We start from the raw sequence: 13,451 nt of genomic DNA, 5'->3' as shown, positions 1-13,451 counted from the left end.
TACAAACAACAGAAACCTGTTTCTCACACTTCTGGAGGCTGGAACTCTGAGGTCAGGGTGCCGGCACGGTGGAGGGGGGCTGTCTGTCCTGTAGTATAGACTTCTCGCTGGGTTCTCACGTGGTAGAACAGCCAGGGGCTCTCTGGGGTTTCTTCTGAAGCCTCCACTCTCATGACCCAGTGACCTCCCAAACACCCCACCTCCTAGCACTGTCATTAGCTTCCACGTATGAACCTGGAGGACAGAAAACATTCAGCCCATTGGACAGTAAGAGTATGCTTAGTTTTGTAAAAAAACAAACAAAACAAAAACTAGTAAACTTCAAAAGTGACGGCACCATGTTGCAGTTCCAACCAGCACAGATGAGAGCTCCTTCTCCGCCACCCTTACATCTGAGAACAGAAACCAAAACAGTACGAACAATAACAGCAAGAGGAAAAAAATAACAGCAAGTAAACAGGGAGAAGAAAAACTCAGGGGGGAAACCCCTATCATCGAAATCCTTACAGGGTAAGACAAAAGATCGCAATAGTGGGAAAAAAAAAAAAAAAAAAAACTGTAAAAAGGAACATTCAGAAGCCAAAAAAGGAGCTCTTGGTAAAGAAACACGTGTTGACAGGAACCTTCAGGAGAAGAGGCGGAAACTAAGGAGGAAATAGCTCAGAAGGTCGAGCAAAGAAATAAAGAATAACAAAGACAGGATGGGAAAACCAGAAATTGGTGTACAAGAGCCAGTATTCCAACGTGGGCATTTTGGAAAGCCAGATTAGAGAAAATGGAAGAAAGGGAATACGAATAAACAACAACGAACTCCGGCCCAAAGACAAGCGCTTTTAGGTTGAGGGCCCATCAGGCGCTCAGGATGGAGACTTGCATCATTGAGAAATATCAGAAATCATGACAAGGCACAAGCTTTTAGAAATTAAAAACAAAACAAATTAAAAAGAAGGAAGGAAGGGAGGGAGAGAAGGAGGCAGGGAAGGAGGGAAGGAAGGGAGGGAAGGAAGGAGGGAAAGAGAGAGGTCACTCTGCCTGTTTCAAGGACTTGTCCACAGGCAGTAAGGAAATTTGATTTTTCACTTGCCTTTGTTTCCCAAATCAATAAACACGTGGAATCTTAATCCAACAACAGAAAACAAAGCAATTACTAATTCAGAGAAAGTGAAAAAGCGTGGCAGGAAAGGAGATCAAGCCCGCACACGGACTGCAGGTGCCTCGTGTGCTTGGCTTACCCGCACTTTAATTTTTTTTAAAATTAAACGTCAACACTCTCAAAAATCAGAAGATTGCATATAAAATTCCATATTAAAAAAAAAAAAAAAAATCCGGCAAGATGTGGGCAAACTGCCTGCAGGACCTCAGGCCGCCCTGGACGCCGTCCACCCCAGGCCACCCCACACGCTGGGGTGCAGGCCGGAGGGCGCCGAGCCTCCGGACGCCGCTAACGGGGATCCTTGTTCCCCTCCCCTCCCCCCCCATTGCCCAACGCTCTCCTCTCCGCTCCCCGTCGCCTACTGCGCGCCCTCAGCAAAGACGGCACCCGTCCGGAAAGGAACAGCCAGCGTGACTTCCACCCGGCTGCGTGCCCTCAGCAAAGATGGCATCCAACTGGAAAGGGTAGCGGCGTGACTTCCGGCCGGGCGGAGCAAGGCGAGGCTCGCTTCCGGCGGCGCCCCGAGTGACGTGACGAGCGCGCCGCGCGGCGTGGTCCGAGGACAGTGCGGGCGCGCATGGAGGTCAGCGGCGGCCCTCGCGGCGGCAGCTCAGGTCTCCCGGCGGCGGGGAAGAGGCTGCGGGGCGTGGATGCCGAGGGCCGGAGGGCGTGGCCGGCTGGAGGAGACCGGACAGGCGCTCCGGGACGCGGGGGGTCAGGGGGCTGGGCTGGCGGGGTGGAGGCGGGGGGGGGGGCCGGGGCGCGGCGCGAGGTGGGGGAAGGAGCGGCTCCCGCCCGTGTGCGCACGCGCACCTCCACCGTGGTCCCGCATGGTGACCCGCGAGCGGCGCGCTGACCCTCGCGTCTCAGCGCGCAGGCCCCTGCGCCTTGGTGCGGGTGCGGGGCCTGCATCTGCGGGCGGAGCTTCGGGGCCGGTGTAGCCCAGTTGCGCTCCTGGACCGCAGCTCGCTCCCCAGGTCGTGGGATCGACCGGTCGGACTGTTTCCGGCTTCCCTCTGACCGGGCTCAGCGGGTGTGGGCTGTTACCTTGGGGCCGGTGTTCTTCCTGAGCCTCTTATACTGTGTAATTAGACTAAGCGTTTTACAGCGGCTATAATGCGCTGGCCACTACCGGGTTCCGGGAAACCGAAGGTCGAACACGCTATGCTCTCTGCTTTGGCAGGCGCGCGGACCCCATCACTTGATCGCAGAGGCAGGCAGGACTGAACAGTATCGGGATATGTGACACACCCCTGGAGAAGGTAACGTCTTGCCTGGGTGTGGAGAGGTGATGGGTGATTTTGTGGGTGCTGTGCTGGGGGTGGGGGGCAGTAGCCCTGGCTGGGTCTATTGAAGGTGCAGGGCCTGTCGGGATGAGGGATGTAAACCCAGGAGGTCATTCTGAGCCACGTTGTGAGGCTGCGGGATGTGGGTCATACTTCCAGGGCTTTCCAGGGGCAGTCTGATGTGAAATATCGTCTTGTGCTTCTGGAAGTCCATCATTCTTGATCCTGGGTTACTTTTAAAGTAAATGAAAGGACACTGTCCAATCCTGCGGAGACTCCCACCTAGGAACCCGGGGCTGAACCTGGGGATCTGAATGGTTGAACCGCCCCGTAGGCAATTGTGCTCTCTAGCCCTAGCTGTAATGCTCCTGGGGTTGGCATTTGGTTCCATCCAACAGCGAAACAAAAAGCCTCTGTGTCCCAGGTATGGGGCAGGCAGAAAGCAGAGGTTCCGGCTAGTGTGGAGAGTGGCCACAACGTTGTGTCACCTGCCATGTTCTCGGATCTCTGACTTAGAAGCTGCACCTGCATCACCCCTTTCTCTCCTTTTCCTCTTCAGGGCTTTGGACCTGGACCTGTTCACTAGGAAGCTGCCCTCCCTGCCACCCAGGCCATCATGGCAGCCCGCCTGGTGAAGCGATGCGCGTGCCTCCTGAGAGAGGCCACCCTTCTGGCCCCTGTGGTGGCTCCGGTAGGCCGACTGAGGCTTGCCAGCGTGGCGCATAGGACTCTGACTTTCTCAGCCACCTGCCCCAGTTCCCACTTCCCAGGCCCCTTGTCGGGGCTTGTGGAGAAGGAACAACTGTCTGCCCCCTGTCCAGAGCACCAGGAGGTGGAGCGGCTCATTGAGAAGGCCACCCGGCCAGAGGAGCTCCTGGAGCTGCTCAGTGACAGTCGCTGCCTGCAAGAGAACCATGCGGCCCTCATGCTTATCCAGCTTTCTCGCCTGCTGTCTGACAAGCCGGAAGACAGAGCCTTGCTCGTGCAGGATGCCCGCTTTCAGCAGCTTCTCCATCTCGTTGACAGCCAGGTGGGTTTCTAAAATGTTCTCTCAGGGTTCCCCATGCAGAAAACAATGGCACCAGAGTCCAAAGCAGCCAGTCACTTTGCAGGTATAGATGGGAACTGTGCTGCCTTGCTTAGTTCTCTCCGTCCTGTGAGAAGTTTTTGTTGTATAAAGTCTAGGCTACTTTTGCTTGCTGTTCCCCACTGATCACAGAGCGGTCCCGTTAGGTGAACGTTGCCATCCTTCCACTGTCCTTTCAGCAGCACACGGGGCGCAGCAGCACAGGAAGCCGCACTGGTTCCACCCGGTTCCTTGGGTGCTCGTCCCCTTGCCAGGCGGTGCTGACTTGCATGACCCTGCCGCAGTGTCTGGCCAACTGTGGGCGCACTCCTATGGCTGCAGGGGATGTGGGGTGACTGACGGGGAATCCCAGGCAGCCGGGCGGGGTGGTCAGACCTCAGGCCCTCTCTGGGCTGGCTGAGGAAGGACTCCCTTCAGCCAGGCTGTTCGCTCCAGTGCCAGGGGCCCGTGGCACTGGCTGCGTCGGCCCTCACTCCCTGCCTTGGTCCGTGCTACCGGGAAGAAGCCGTGCTTCCGACACTGAGCAGGGGACTCTGTCCAGTTGTCCGAGAGGATGGGGAGGAGAGGCACGGATCGGGGTGGCAGTTGCACTAACAGTGTTTTCCAAACCAGAGGCTGTGAGAGTAGTGGATGTGGCCGGCTGGTTTTAATGAGATAGGGTAATGGAGAAAATGCCAGAATGCGTGTGTGGTAAGGGAAGCATGGCATCCTGGAACCTCTTGCTTCAGTTAGAGGTGTGTGCTGTGGTCAGGGCACCAGTTTGCTTCCTGGTGATGCCATAGCTGGTGACGGTTCACTGAGTCCCTTCTTGTTCCGAGGCTGTAAGCCTGTAATTGTCAGTGCACGTTTCACACACACACACGGAACCGAAGCAAGTTCTGGGAGATAAGAGTGAACCTTGTAACAGAGTCGTAAGCCGAAAGCAAGCGGGGACCAGAGTATGGGTAATGCGGATGGTGGCCAGGCTCTCTTATTTGAAAGTGTCCCTGCTGTCATGGAGCATGCATGTCTCCAGCTGCCCAGCCCCTCCACGCCACCTTCCCTGTTTGCACTCAGCACCCCCCCCCACCCCCTAACGGGCAGAGGCTGCGTGCTGCAGGTGGAGCCGCACCTGGACCGCAGGGTCCTGCACCGGACTGTGACACACTGAGAACAGGGGGCCCCCTTGTTCAGAAACAGGCAGGCCCCCAGGAAGAGGGAAGCTCTGCCGTGTGCACTGGGGCTTTGGGGACGTCGTGGAGCCTGGCGTTAAGCCTCACGGCGTGCCGGTGTCTGACACAGTGCCGGTGGCAGCAGGTGGCTGGCCAGCCACTCCCCCCCGCCCCACTCCTCGCTGGTGCCAGGGAGTGTGGGGTAGGCAGGACTCTGTGACACCTGGCCTCTCTCTGCCCGCATATCAAGCGCTTTTTCACGTAGCTTCACGTGCCAGGGGCATCCCCGCGTGCTGGCTGGTGTCAGCAGCAGCCCTGGAAGGTGGAAGCCCTTGGCGGGGTGCTGATGCCTGGGCATGCTCTGTAGGGATGTCACCTTTGCTGTCCTCGGTGGTTGCATTCCTAAGAAACTACGTTCCCGGAAACCTTAGGACTGCTTTGTGGGAGAAAAGAGGTTCAGGGTTCGGGGTTTGTCAGATGCGATGTGGCCGCTGCTTCTGAAGAAGGGCTGGTGGGTCTGTAACACCTAAAAACTGTTACCGTCGCTACAAGCAACAGAATGAGCGGGTTGACAAAACTCTTAGTTCGGAGTCTGTCCCACACGCTTCCCCCTGGCTTCTGGACTCCACGGTTTTGCTTGGGTTTGGGCACACGGAGCCACAGCGGGTGTCTGTGGTCTCCCCTCAAGGGAAATCTTCTGACTAGCACAGGGGTCCTTGCTCACGGGTGACCCTGCACGGCTGACCAGGTGGCGCGGGAGGTAGACTTGGTGTGGGCTGCAGACCAGCCCAGGGCAGGTGGGGTCCCGGCTGTGACTGCCCCGTGTGTGTCCCCTTCCCCCCCCATCCCCCACCAGATAAGTGCTGTGTGGCACGGGACCCTTGTGAAACTGCTCCGCAGCCTGTATGCGCTGGCGCTGCCCGCGGCCTGCAGGGAGCTGCGCTCGGTGGAGCAGGAGGTCCGCTGGCGCCTGCGTAGGCTCAAGTACAGGCAGCTGGCCTTCCTGGCCGAGTCGAGCGCCACACACATGCGGGAGTCCCCAGAGCTGCTGGCTGAGCTGCTGCTGCACTTAGAGCGGCGCTGGACGGAGATCGATGATGGCCGCACTGCGGTGGCCCTGATGGCGAAGACGGGGCACCTCTCTGAGCCGCTGATGAACCGCCTGGAGGACAAGGTACTGCGGCAGGAGCCCCAGGCAGCTGCAGGCGCGCCCCGTGGCCACACAGTGGACCTAGCTGGCGGTGGACCTAGCTAGCGGGCTGCCGGCTCTCCTCCTCTCCCTGGAGGGCCTCAGGGGTAGGGCAGAGCCTAAGCCACGCTTACAAGGGGGCTCCGCTTAACGCTTCTGGTGATGTGCCACACGCCCCCGGCAGTCAAGTCAAATTCAGCCCCCGCTCCTGTTGTAGCGAGAGCTGGCCCAGATGGCTGCCACAGGAAGCTCACAGCTCATGGGCTCCGGGTCCCCTGCCCTGGGACCCGGGGATAAGTTTGGCTGCAGACAGGCCACTTCGGGCCCACGGGTGCCCCGGCTGAGAACCGAGTAGGCCCGCACGGCAGGGTACTGGATTACTGAGCTCAGGTCCAGTCGCTGTCCCACAGGGGCGGTGCTGCATGGGATCCCCGGCCTGGGCCGCCAAGCTGACCCTGAGGGCTGTGGTTGACAGTGCCTGGAGTTGGTGGAGCGCTTCGGCCCCGAAGAGCTGCGGAAGGTGCTGGTGACGCTGGCGGCTCAGAACCGGCGTTCAGTGCCCTTGTTGCGTGCCGTCTCTTACCACCTGGTCCAGAAGCCATTCCCGCTGACAAAAGGCATGCTCCTGGATCTGGCCTATGCCTACGGTGAGCCTTCCCCATGGGGAGCGGTGGGAAGGGAGGCGGGCTGGCCGCAGCTGTGTCAAATTCGGTGCCCGCCCACCCGTGGCAGGCGCCGGCCCAAGAGGCTGCCACAGGAACACCGTGGCTCATGGGCCCTGATCCTCTGTGCTGGGCCTCAGGGATAAATTCGGTCACGGACACCAAGCCCCTGGAGCTCCAGGCCAGGCACTGGGGGCAGAGGGAGGGCAGAGCAGCCTGCCCACCCTCACCAGGTGAACCCTGGGGTTGCTCTGTCCCGAAGGCAAACTTGGCTTCCACCAGACCCAGGTGCTCCAGCGCCTGGCTGCCGACCTGCTGCCCCACGTGCCCAGCCTGACGTCCGGCGAGGTGGCCCGTGGCGCCAAGTCCTTCGCCCTCCTCAAGTGGCTCAGCCCTCCCCTGTTCGAGGCCTTGGCCCAGGTGAGCCGGGCAGACCCTGCTTGTTCCACTGGGGAGGCATGGCCGCCCCGGACACTCCCCGGTTATGAACAGGGGCTTCCTACCCGGCTCACTCGTAGAGGCGCGCGGCTTCTGTGGGCAGTGGAGAATGGCGGGTGAGGACGGTGTCCTCCGTCATGTCACTGGGTTCTGGAGGAGTTTCCATCTGTCTTCGGGTGGCTATAGCAGGACGTAGTGTGGATCGTGAGGCTCGGAATTTGCTCAGGACTCTAAACTTCATCCCCTGAAACAGCGAGGAGAGACACTTAACTTTACCTGCAGCGGCTTGAGGCTGCGCAGACCACCCGGGGCGTTTGTGACACTACCACCGGTCTCTGGGTGGGGGCAATGAGCAGGGGGAGGTCTGGCCCACCACCCTGTCCAGGTGGCCCCCGGGCGGCTGGGGGCTCGTGGGCCCTGCGGGAGGGCCCCTCTCATTCTGTCCTCCACCCCGTGTGGCCGGCCCAGCACGTCGTAGACCGAGCCCACACCGTCACCGTGCCGCACCTGTGCAACGTGCTTCTGGCCTTCGCACACCTGAACTTCCGTCCCGAGCGAGAGGACAAGTTCTTCGGCCTGGTATGGTCTGTGCACCTGTTCACCCACCCTGGGTGTGGAGGCAAGAGAGGGGAGCCCTGACCCAGGGGCTTCAGGGGTGAGAGGGGAGCTGGAGCCCCGTGTCACAGGGATGGTCTGGGGACAAAAGATGTGAGGTCCTCTACATGCCTGCTGTGCGGCCGTGTGCACAGGTTGGGAGGTGTTGGCTGGCTCACTCGCCGCAGTCAGGGCTAGGGGGCCGCTGGTTTTCCCTTACTGTCCTGCTGGTGCTCTGAACCCTTGGCACACCACCATGCAAAGCAGGCCCGAGCAGGCCCATTCAGGCATGACACATCTCGAGTGTGCACCTGGGCCTCCACGGGGACACTGCCCTCCTTGTACTCTCCCAAGCTCTCCCAGGGCCAGAAATCCATCCCTGTCCCCAGGGGCCTGTGATTTTGTGCCACAGGCCCTTGCTGCTGGGAGGGGCAGCAGGAAAGTCCTGCTGCATGTTGTGCTGTCCATTAGTCCTGGGTGAGGAAGAAGGTTTCTGGTACTTTCTACTGGGGGAAGGGGGGGCTCCAAGCCTGGCCAAGAACGTCAGCCAGGATTGCTCCCAGTAGTTGTTCTAGCCTCAGCGCAGCCAAGCCATTCCAGCGTTCCGACTGCCTCCGGCCCAGGAGGTATGCGGCTGCTGAGCAGAGCCCCGCCCCTGTCTAGGTTCACGAGAAGCTGGGGCCCAAGCTGCGGAGCCTGCACCCGGCCCTGCAGGTGGATGTGGTGTGGGCGCTGTGCGTGCTGCAGCAGGTGCAGGGGGAGGCGCTGCGAGCGGTGCTCTGCCCTGAACTGCATGCCCGGTTCCTGGGTGAGTGCTGGGGCTTCCCCTCCCCTCCCTGACCCCAGGGGTCTGGGGGCCTCAGGCCTGGCAGGGAGGGGGCTCCAGAGCAGCAAGATGGTGCCCAGAGCTCACCTGGCTGGCATCTGTTCCTCCATCCCTCTGCCTCTCCATGTGCGTGGCCCTTATGATCTTGTCTCTGCCCCTGATGATGCCAAGTTCAGAGTCCGTTGGGATCGAGGGTGTCACTGTCCCCTGCCTGGCCCCCTTCTTTCTCTGGCCCAGCGTCGGCCTCGGCTCACCCTCCCTTCTCGTTCTGCCTCAGGCAGCGAGTCCCCAAAGGACCAGAGCACCTTCCAGAAGCTGCTGCACATCAGCGCCACCGCCCAGCTGGAGCACCCTGAGTACACGGGCCCCCTTCTGCCGGCCTCAGACTGGGCGCCCTGGCTCTTGGCCTGTGATGGGAAGGCCACACCCCTGCAGAAGGAACTGCGGGACACCCTGCGGGGGCTGCTGGGGAGCCCCAGCAGGGGCAGCTTCACAGTGGCCACGCAGTACGGCTGGGTTCTGGGTGAGGCCCTCTCTGCACTACCCTGGTGGTGGGCACGGGGCTTGTTCTGTCCAGGACAAGGTCTCTGTGCCCCAGGGACGGTCCCTTCCATGTCCACCCGTGCCCCTCCCTAGACGCCGAGGTGCTGCTGGACGCGGACGGCCAGTTCCTGCCCCTGAGAGACTTTGTAGCCCCACATCTCACTCCTCCCTCGGGGACCCAGCCGCTGCCCCCTGGGGCCAAGAGGTAGGTGGCCTGTGGCCGGCCCTGGACTCTGGCTCTTCTCTGGTGCCCCCTTCCTCCTTCCCCCTCCCCTGGGAGAATGCCTAGCACTCTGCCCCTCCCCCACCAGGCTGGCGTTCCTGCGCTGGGAGTTCCCCAACTTCAGCAGCTGGAGCAGAGACCTGCTGGGGCGCTTCGCCCTGGCCCGGCGTCACGTGCGGGCCGCCGGCTTCCTGGTGGTAGACGTGAGTACCGCCAGTCCAGTGGGCCCCTTTGTGCGGGACGAAGGGAGGCCTGGAACCTCGTAGATTCACTGTGGCCGCGGCCCTGAAGTGTCTGCTCAGGGCTCTTAGAGCAGGTCTGCGCCCCACGAGTGCCTGGCCCGGGGCCGCTGACCCCTTCCAGAGCAGACAGTCCTATATGGGCCGGGGAACCCAGGAGTGCCAGACACCATGTGAGGGTTTTGTCACATTTACTTCTTGTGGTAGTTTTGGTATCTCAATGGGTTTTTGTTTTTCACTTCAAAAATGAAAAAGTTGTCATCAGGTGCCACAGATTCTCAGATCCCTGGCCCCGGGGGTTCAGGCCCCGGCAGCTTCTTCCACAGCCACACTCGGCAGCTTCGTGGGCTTGGAGGGTGGGGAGGCCAGGTGTGGAGCAGCGGGCAGAGCACAGGTGCCCCTGCCCCCTGCAGGTCCCCTACTACGAGTGGCTGGAGCTCAAGTCTGAGTGGCAGAAAGGCGCCTACCTCAAGGACAAGATGCGAAAAGCAGTGGCGGAGGAGCTGGCCAAGTGACCCAGCCCACAGTCTGGACTGCACCCTGGGGGCCCTGGCCAAGTGACCTGGACTGCGCCCTGGGCGACCCGGCTCACAGCCTGGACTGCACTGTGGGGGAGCTGGCCGGCAGCTCCTGCTCTCTTGTGGGCAATAAACAGTGAATTCCAGTGTCCACACCAGGAGGTGTCCCGGACTTTGTCACCATTGCCACCACCCACCCTGCTCTCATGGCGGCCTGTCTGTCCCGGCTTCTCTGCCTCCCCAGGTCCCCTTGTCCCACATGTTCACACGGAGCCGCCTGCTGTTCACACCGTGCGGTCCACACCCAGGGTCCTGGGATTCCAGCGTTTGGGCTGCGAGGACTTCCTGGGTCAGGCCTGTAGGGTTTTGAGGACATGGCTTGGGGTTCTGATCTTGGTGTGGGCACTGACCACAGGTGTCCTGGGCGTCCCTGCCTACCTGTGCTGTGGTCTCAGATGAGTGGAGGACCCCCAAGGACCCAAGCTGACCAGTGTCACTGGCTCTGGAACAAGGGACAGGTGCAGTCAGCTGACAGGATGCAGCTACCATCACCTCCAGACCAGGGGGATGTGCCCTGTCCCTGAGTGGCCCGAGCCTCATCCCTGCCCCGCCCAGTAGTCTGTCCCTTCCCCAAGCCTCTGCTGCAAAAGCAGGATGACCGCCACATGCTGCCATTTGCCCCCAGCAGCTCAGAGCGGGGCAGGGAGAAGGGCCATCTCCAAAGTGGTCCCTCTGGAAGAGCTAGTCCAGTCTCCCAAAACCGTGCAGCTCCCACAGGCATTGGGGTACGGGTGGAGGGGGGCCTCTGGCACTTGTTATTTGCACAGGCCAGAGGGAGGAGCAGCTGAGAGGACTCTGAAGCCGGTGTCCCTGAGCGTAGGCAAGATGTGGGAGCAGGGATGACATCATGCAGTGAAGAACGGGCATAGATGAGGGTTGGGGTGTGGAGCTGGTCCTGTCCACTCAGGACCACAGGCTTTCACTGGAGACGCTCAGGTCCCTTTGCAGTCGAGACATCACAGTGGTCCCTGTGTCCTCTGTTATTCTTGGTGATGACATCTACAACTGGTATGTGTCACCAGGACACCGAGAAAAGGAATCCACGTGTAGGGCTACTGCCTCCATGCAGGGGCCCCTCCTACCACCCTTCACACCCACACCTCCCCCTGCTGGTGGCCACCAGCCTGACCTTCATCTCCACTCTTGTTTCCAGAGCTTTCTGTAGAGGAGTCTGCACAGCCCTCAGGCTGGATCTGCCTGGGCTCTCTTGGGAGACTCATCAGGGGGTCCATACCCTGCTTCCGTGTTCCTGCAGGTGACCGGTCACCCCACACTCAGGGTGGAGGGAGCCTCGCTCTCTGGGATAGATGCCCGCCATGTGCATTTATGTGGGAGTTTGAGCTGCCCAGCCCTTCCAGAGTCACTATGCCGTCCTGTGCATTCTAGAAGGTGGTACGTCTTCCCTTGGCCGGTGCCAGGGAGCGCCCACTCCAGCGGCCAGTGGGCACCAGCTGCTGCCTCTGGGCCTTGCATTTCCCTGACGGCCAGTGCACTTGCATCGTTGCTCATCTGCGTGGGCTCTGGAGAAATTCCCGGCCCGGTTCTGTGTCCAGGACTTGATTCGGTCACCTTACAGAGTTGTCAGAGTTCTCTGTACACTCAGAACTCAGTTCCCATCAGGAAATGGTTTGTGACTGTTTTCTCCCGTTTCATGGGTTCCATCTTCACTTTCTCAGTGGTGGCCCTCAGGCAGCAAGCTTCTGTTCTGGCAACATCCACCATATCTTCTTGATTTGCCTGTGCTCTTGGCATCCTGTCCCAGAGTCCTTTGGTGAATCAAGGTCATGGAAATACACCTGTTTACTTCCGAGAATTTGATTACTTAATTTTGCCCTTACAGATTTCTCCACTTCGAGTGAATGTTTGTATTTGGTGTGCAGTCAGCTCCACTCCATATGACTCTTAAGCTGCCCCAGTGCCGTCACCGAGAAGATCATTCTGTCTTCTGTTCTTGGCATCTTTGTTGAAACTCTGCTGGCCACAGGTGTCTGGGGTTAACTCTGGGCACTCGGTAGCTGTCTCTTGATTGTTGCTTTGCAGGACATTTTGAAACTAGAAAGCGTGAGTCCTGGATTACATCAGAATAGCTTCTGCACAGTGAAGGAAACCACCAACAAAACTAAAAGTCAGCCTCCTGAACGGGAGGAGAGATTAGTACCCAAAGAATACAAAGAACTTATTCAGGTTAACACCAAAAGTGAAATAATCCACTTAAAAATGGGCAGAACAGGGCATCTGGGTGGCGAGGTAGTTAAGCGTCCAGTTCATTTTGGCTCAGGTCATGATCTCATGGTTCAGGTGTTCAAGCCCCACATCGGGCTCTGCACTAACAGCAAGGAGCCTGCTTGGAATTCTCTGTCCCTCCCCCACTGTGCACTTTTCTCTCTCAAAATAAATAAACTTAATTTTTTAATGTTTATTTTTGAGAGACAGAGGTGAGCAGGAAGGGGCAGAGAGGGAGACACAGAGTCCCAAGCAGGCTCTGAACTGTCAGCACGGAGCCTGATGTGGGGCCCAAACCCACAAACTGCCAAGATCATGACCTGAGCCGAAGTCAGACGCTTAACTGACTGAGCCACCCAGGCACCCCAAACTTTATTTTTTAAGGTTTGTTTATTTTTGAGGGAGAGAGCACAGTGGAGGAGGGGCAGGGGGAGGGGGAGTGGACAGAGCATCCAAAGCAGGCTCCGTGCTGATCGGGCTCAACCTCAAATGGTGAGATCACGACCTGAGTCAACATCAAATGCTCAACCAGCTGAGCCACCCAGGCACCCCTAACAAAATAAACGAAGAAAAGATGTGGAAAACGGGCACAACACATGAACGTTTTTCCAAAGAAGAGCTCCAGGTGCCTAACAGACACATGAAAAGATGCTCCACATCACTCCTCAGGGAGATACAAACTGAAACCAGGATGAGATCACCTCACACCTGTCAGTGGCTAAAATCAACACAGGAAATGAGTTGTCAAGGACGTGGAGGAAGGGGGCCCTCCCGCACCACCGGTAGGGATACAGACTGGTGCAGCCACTCTGGACAACAGTATGGAGGGTCCTCAAAAAGTTAAAAACTACCCTACAATCTAGCAATTTCGCTACTAGGTTATTTACTCATATGATATAAAAACGTGAACTCAAAGGGATCTGTGCACCCCAGTGTTCACAGCAACATTATCTACAACTCCAAACTCGAAACAGCCAGGCCATCAACTGATGAATGGATAAAGGAAGACACGTACAGACAGACACACACACGCACACACGCACTGGAATATTAGCCATCAGATAGAATGAAGTCTTGCCATTTGCAGAGACATGAATGGACCTAGAGAGTATTACACTAAGTGAGAGAAGTCAGAGAAAGACCTACCATATGATGTCGCTCATTCACTGAAGAAATAAATGAACAAAGGAAAAAAGACAAACTGGAAAACAGACTCTTAACTGAGGGGCAGGGTGAGGATTGGGTAAGGGAAACAGGTG

At 58.6% G+C, this 13,451-nt stretch overlaps 1 protein-coding gene and 2 non-coding genes across 10 annotated transcripts; all 3 read left to right on the top strand.

Moving 5' to 3' along the window:
- The first annotated feature begins 1,630 nt into the window (after positions 1-1,630).
- Positions 1,631-10,067, top strand: TBRG4 (transforming growth factor beta regulator 4). Of its 8 annotated transcripts, none has more exons than XM_040455014.1 (13): positions 1,631-1,736; positions 2,337-2,415; positions 2,999-3,469; positions 5,534-5,851; positions 6,342-6,513; positions 6,791-6,948; positions 7,435-7,545; positions 8,224-8,368; positions 8,664-8,909; positions 9,023-9,134; positions 9,241-9,355; positions 9,805-9,937; positions 9,972-10,067. In XM_040455014.1, exons 3-12 carry the CDS (start codon positions 3,056-3,058, stop codon positions 9,904-9,906), a joined length of 1,893 nt encoding a protein of 630 aa, XP_040310948.1. In that variant the 5' UTR covers positions 1,631-1,736; positions 2,337-2,415; positions 2,999-3,055; the 3' UTR covers positions 9,907-9,937; positions 9,972-10,067. The 8 variants fall into 8 exon arrangements, 7 of the variants coding, with proteins under 7 accessions (XP_040310948.1, XP_040310947.1, XP_040310950.1 ...); XM_040455013.1 differs by having other exon boundaries at positions 1,659-1,736; positions 2,262-2,415; XM_040455016.1 differs by having other exon boundaries at positions 1,699-1,767.
- On the top strand, positions 6,046-6,181 carry LOC121017037 (small nucleolar RNA SNORA5). The gene has a single exon (XR_005784598.1). It is a non-coding gene; the product is annotated as a small nucleolar RNA SNORA5 (small nucleolar RNA).
- LOC121017036 (small nucleolar RNA SNORA5) lies at positions 6,559-6,692 on the top strand. The gene has a single exon (XR_005784597.1). It is a non-coding gene; the product is annotated as a small nucleolar RNA SNORA5 (small nucleolar RNA).
- Positions 10,068-13,451: the final 3,384 nt, after the last annotated feature.

Source organism: Herpailurus yagouaroundi, unplaced genomic scaffold, assembly GCF_014898765.1.
Source record: "Herpailurus yagouaroundi ecotype Mexico unplaced genomic scaffold, PumYag 214, whole genome shotgun sequence".
In the NCBI taxonomy this organism is placed as follows: Eukaryota; Metazoa; Chordata; class Mammalia; order Carnivora; family Felidae; genus Herpailurus; species Herpailurus yagouaroundi.
This window is presented reverse-complemented; position numbering and strand designations above follow the sequence as displayed.

Bases quoted from the DNA above. Each gene is read 5' to 3' on its own strand.
- TBRG4 (XM_040455014.1), top strand. From the start codon at position 3,056: ATGGCAGCCCGCCTGGTGAAGCGATGCGCGTGCCTCCTGAGAGAGGCC. The intron at 8,910-9,022 runs GTGAGGCCCTCT...GCCCCTCCCTAG, and splicing joins GCAGTACGGCTGGGTTCTGG to ACGCCGAGGTGCTGCTGGAC. The intron at 9,356-9,804 runs GTGAGTACCGCC...TGCCCCCTGCAG, and splicing joins CCGGCTTCCTGGTGGTAGAC to GTCCCCTACTACGAGTGGCT.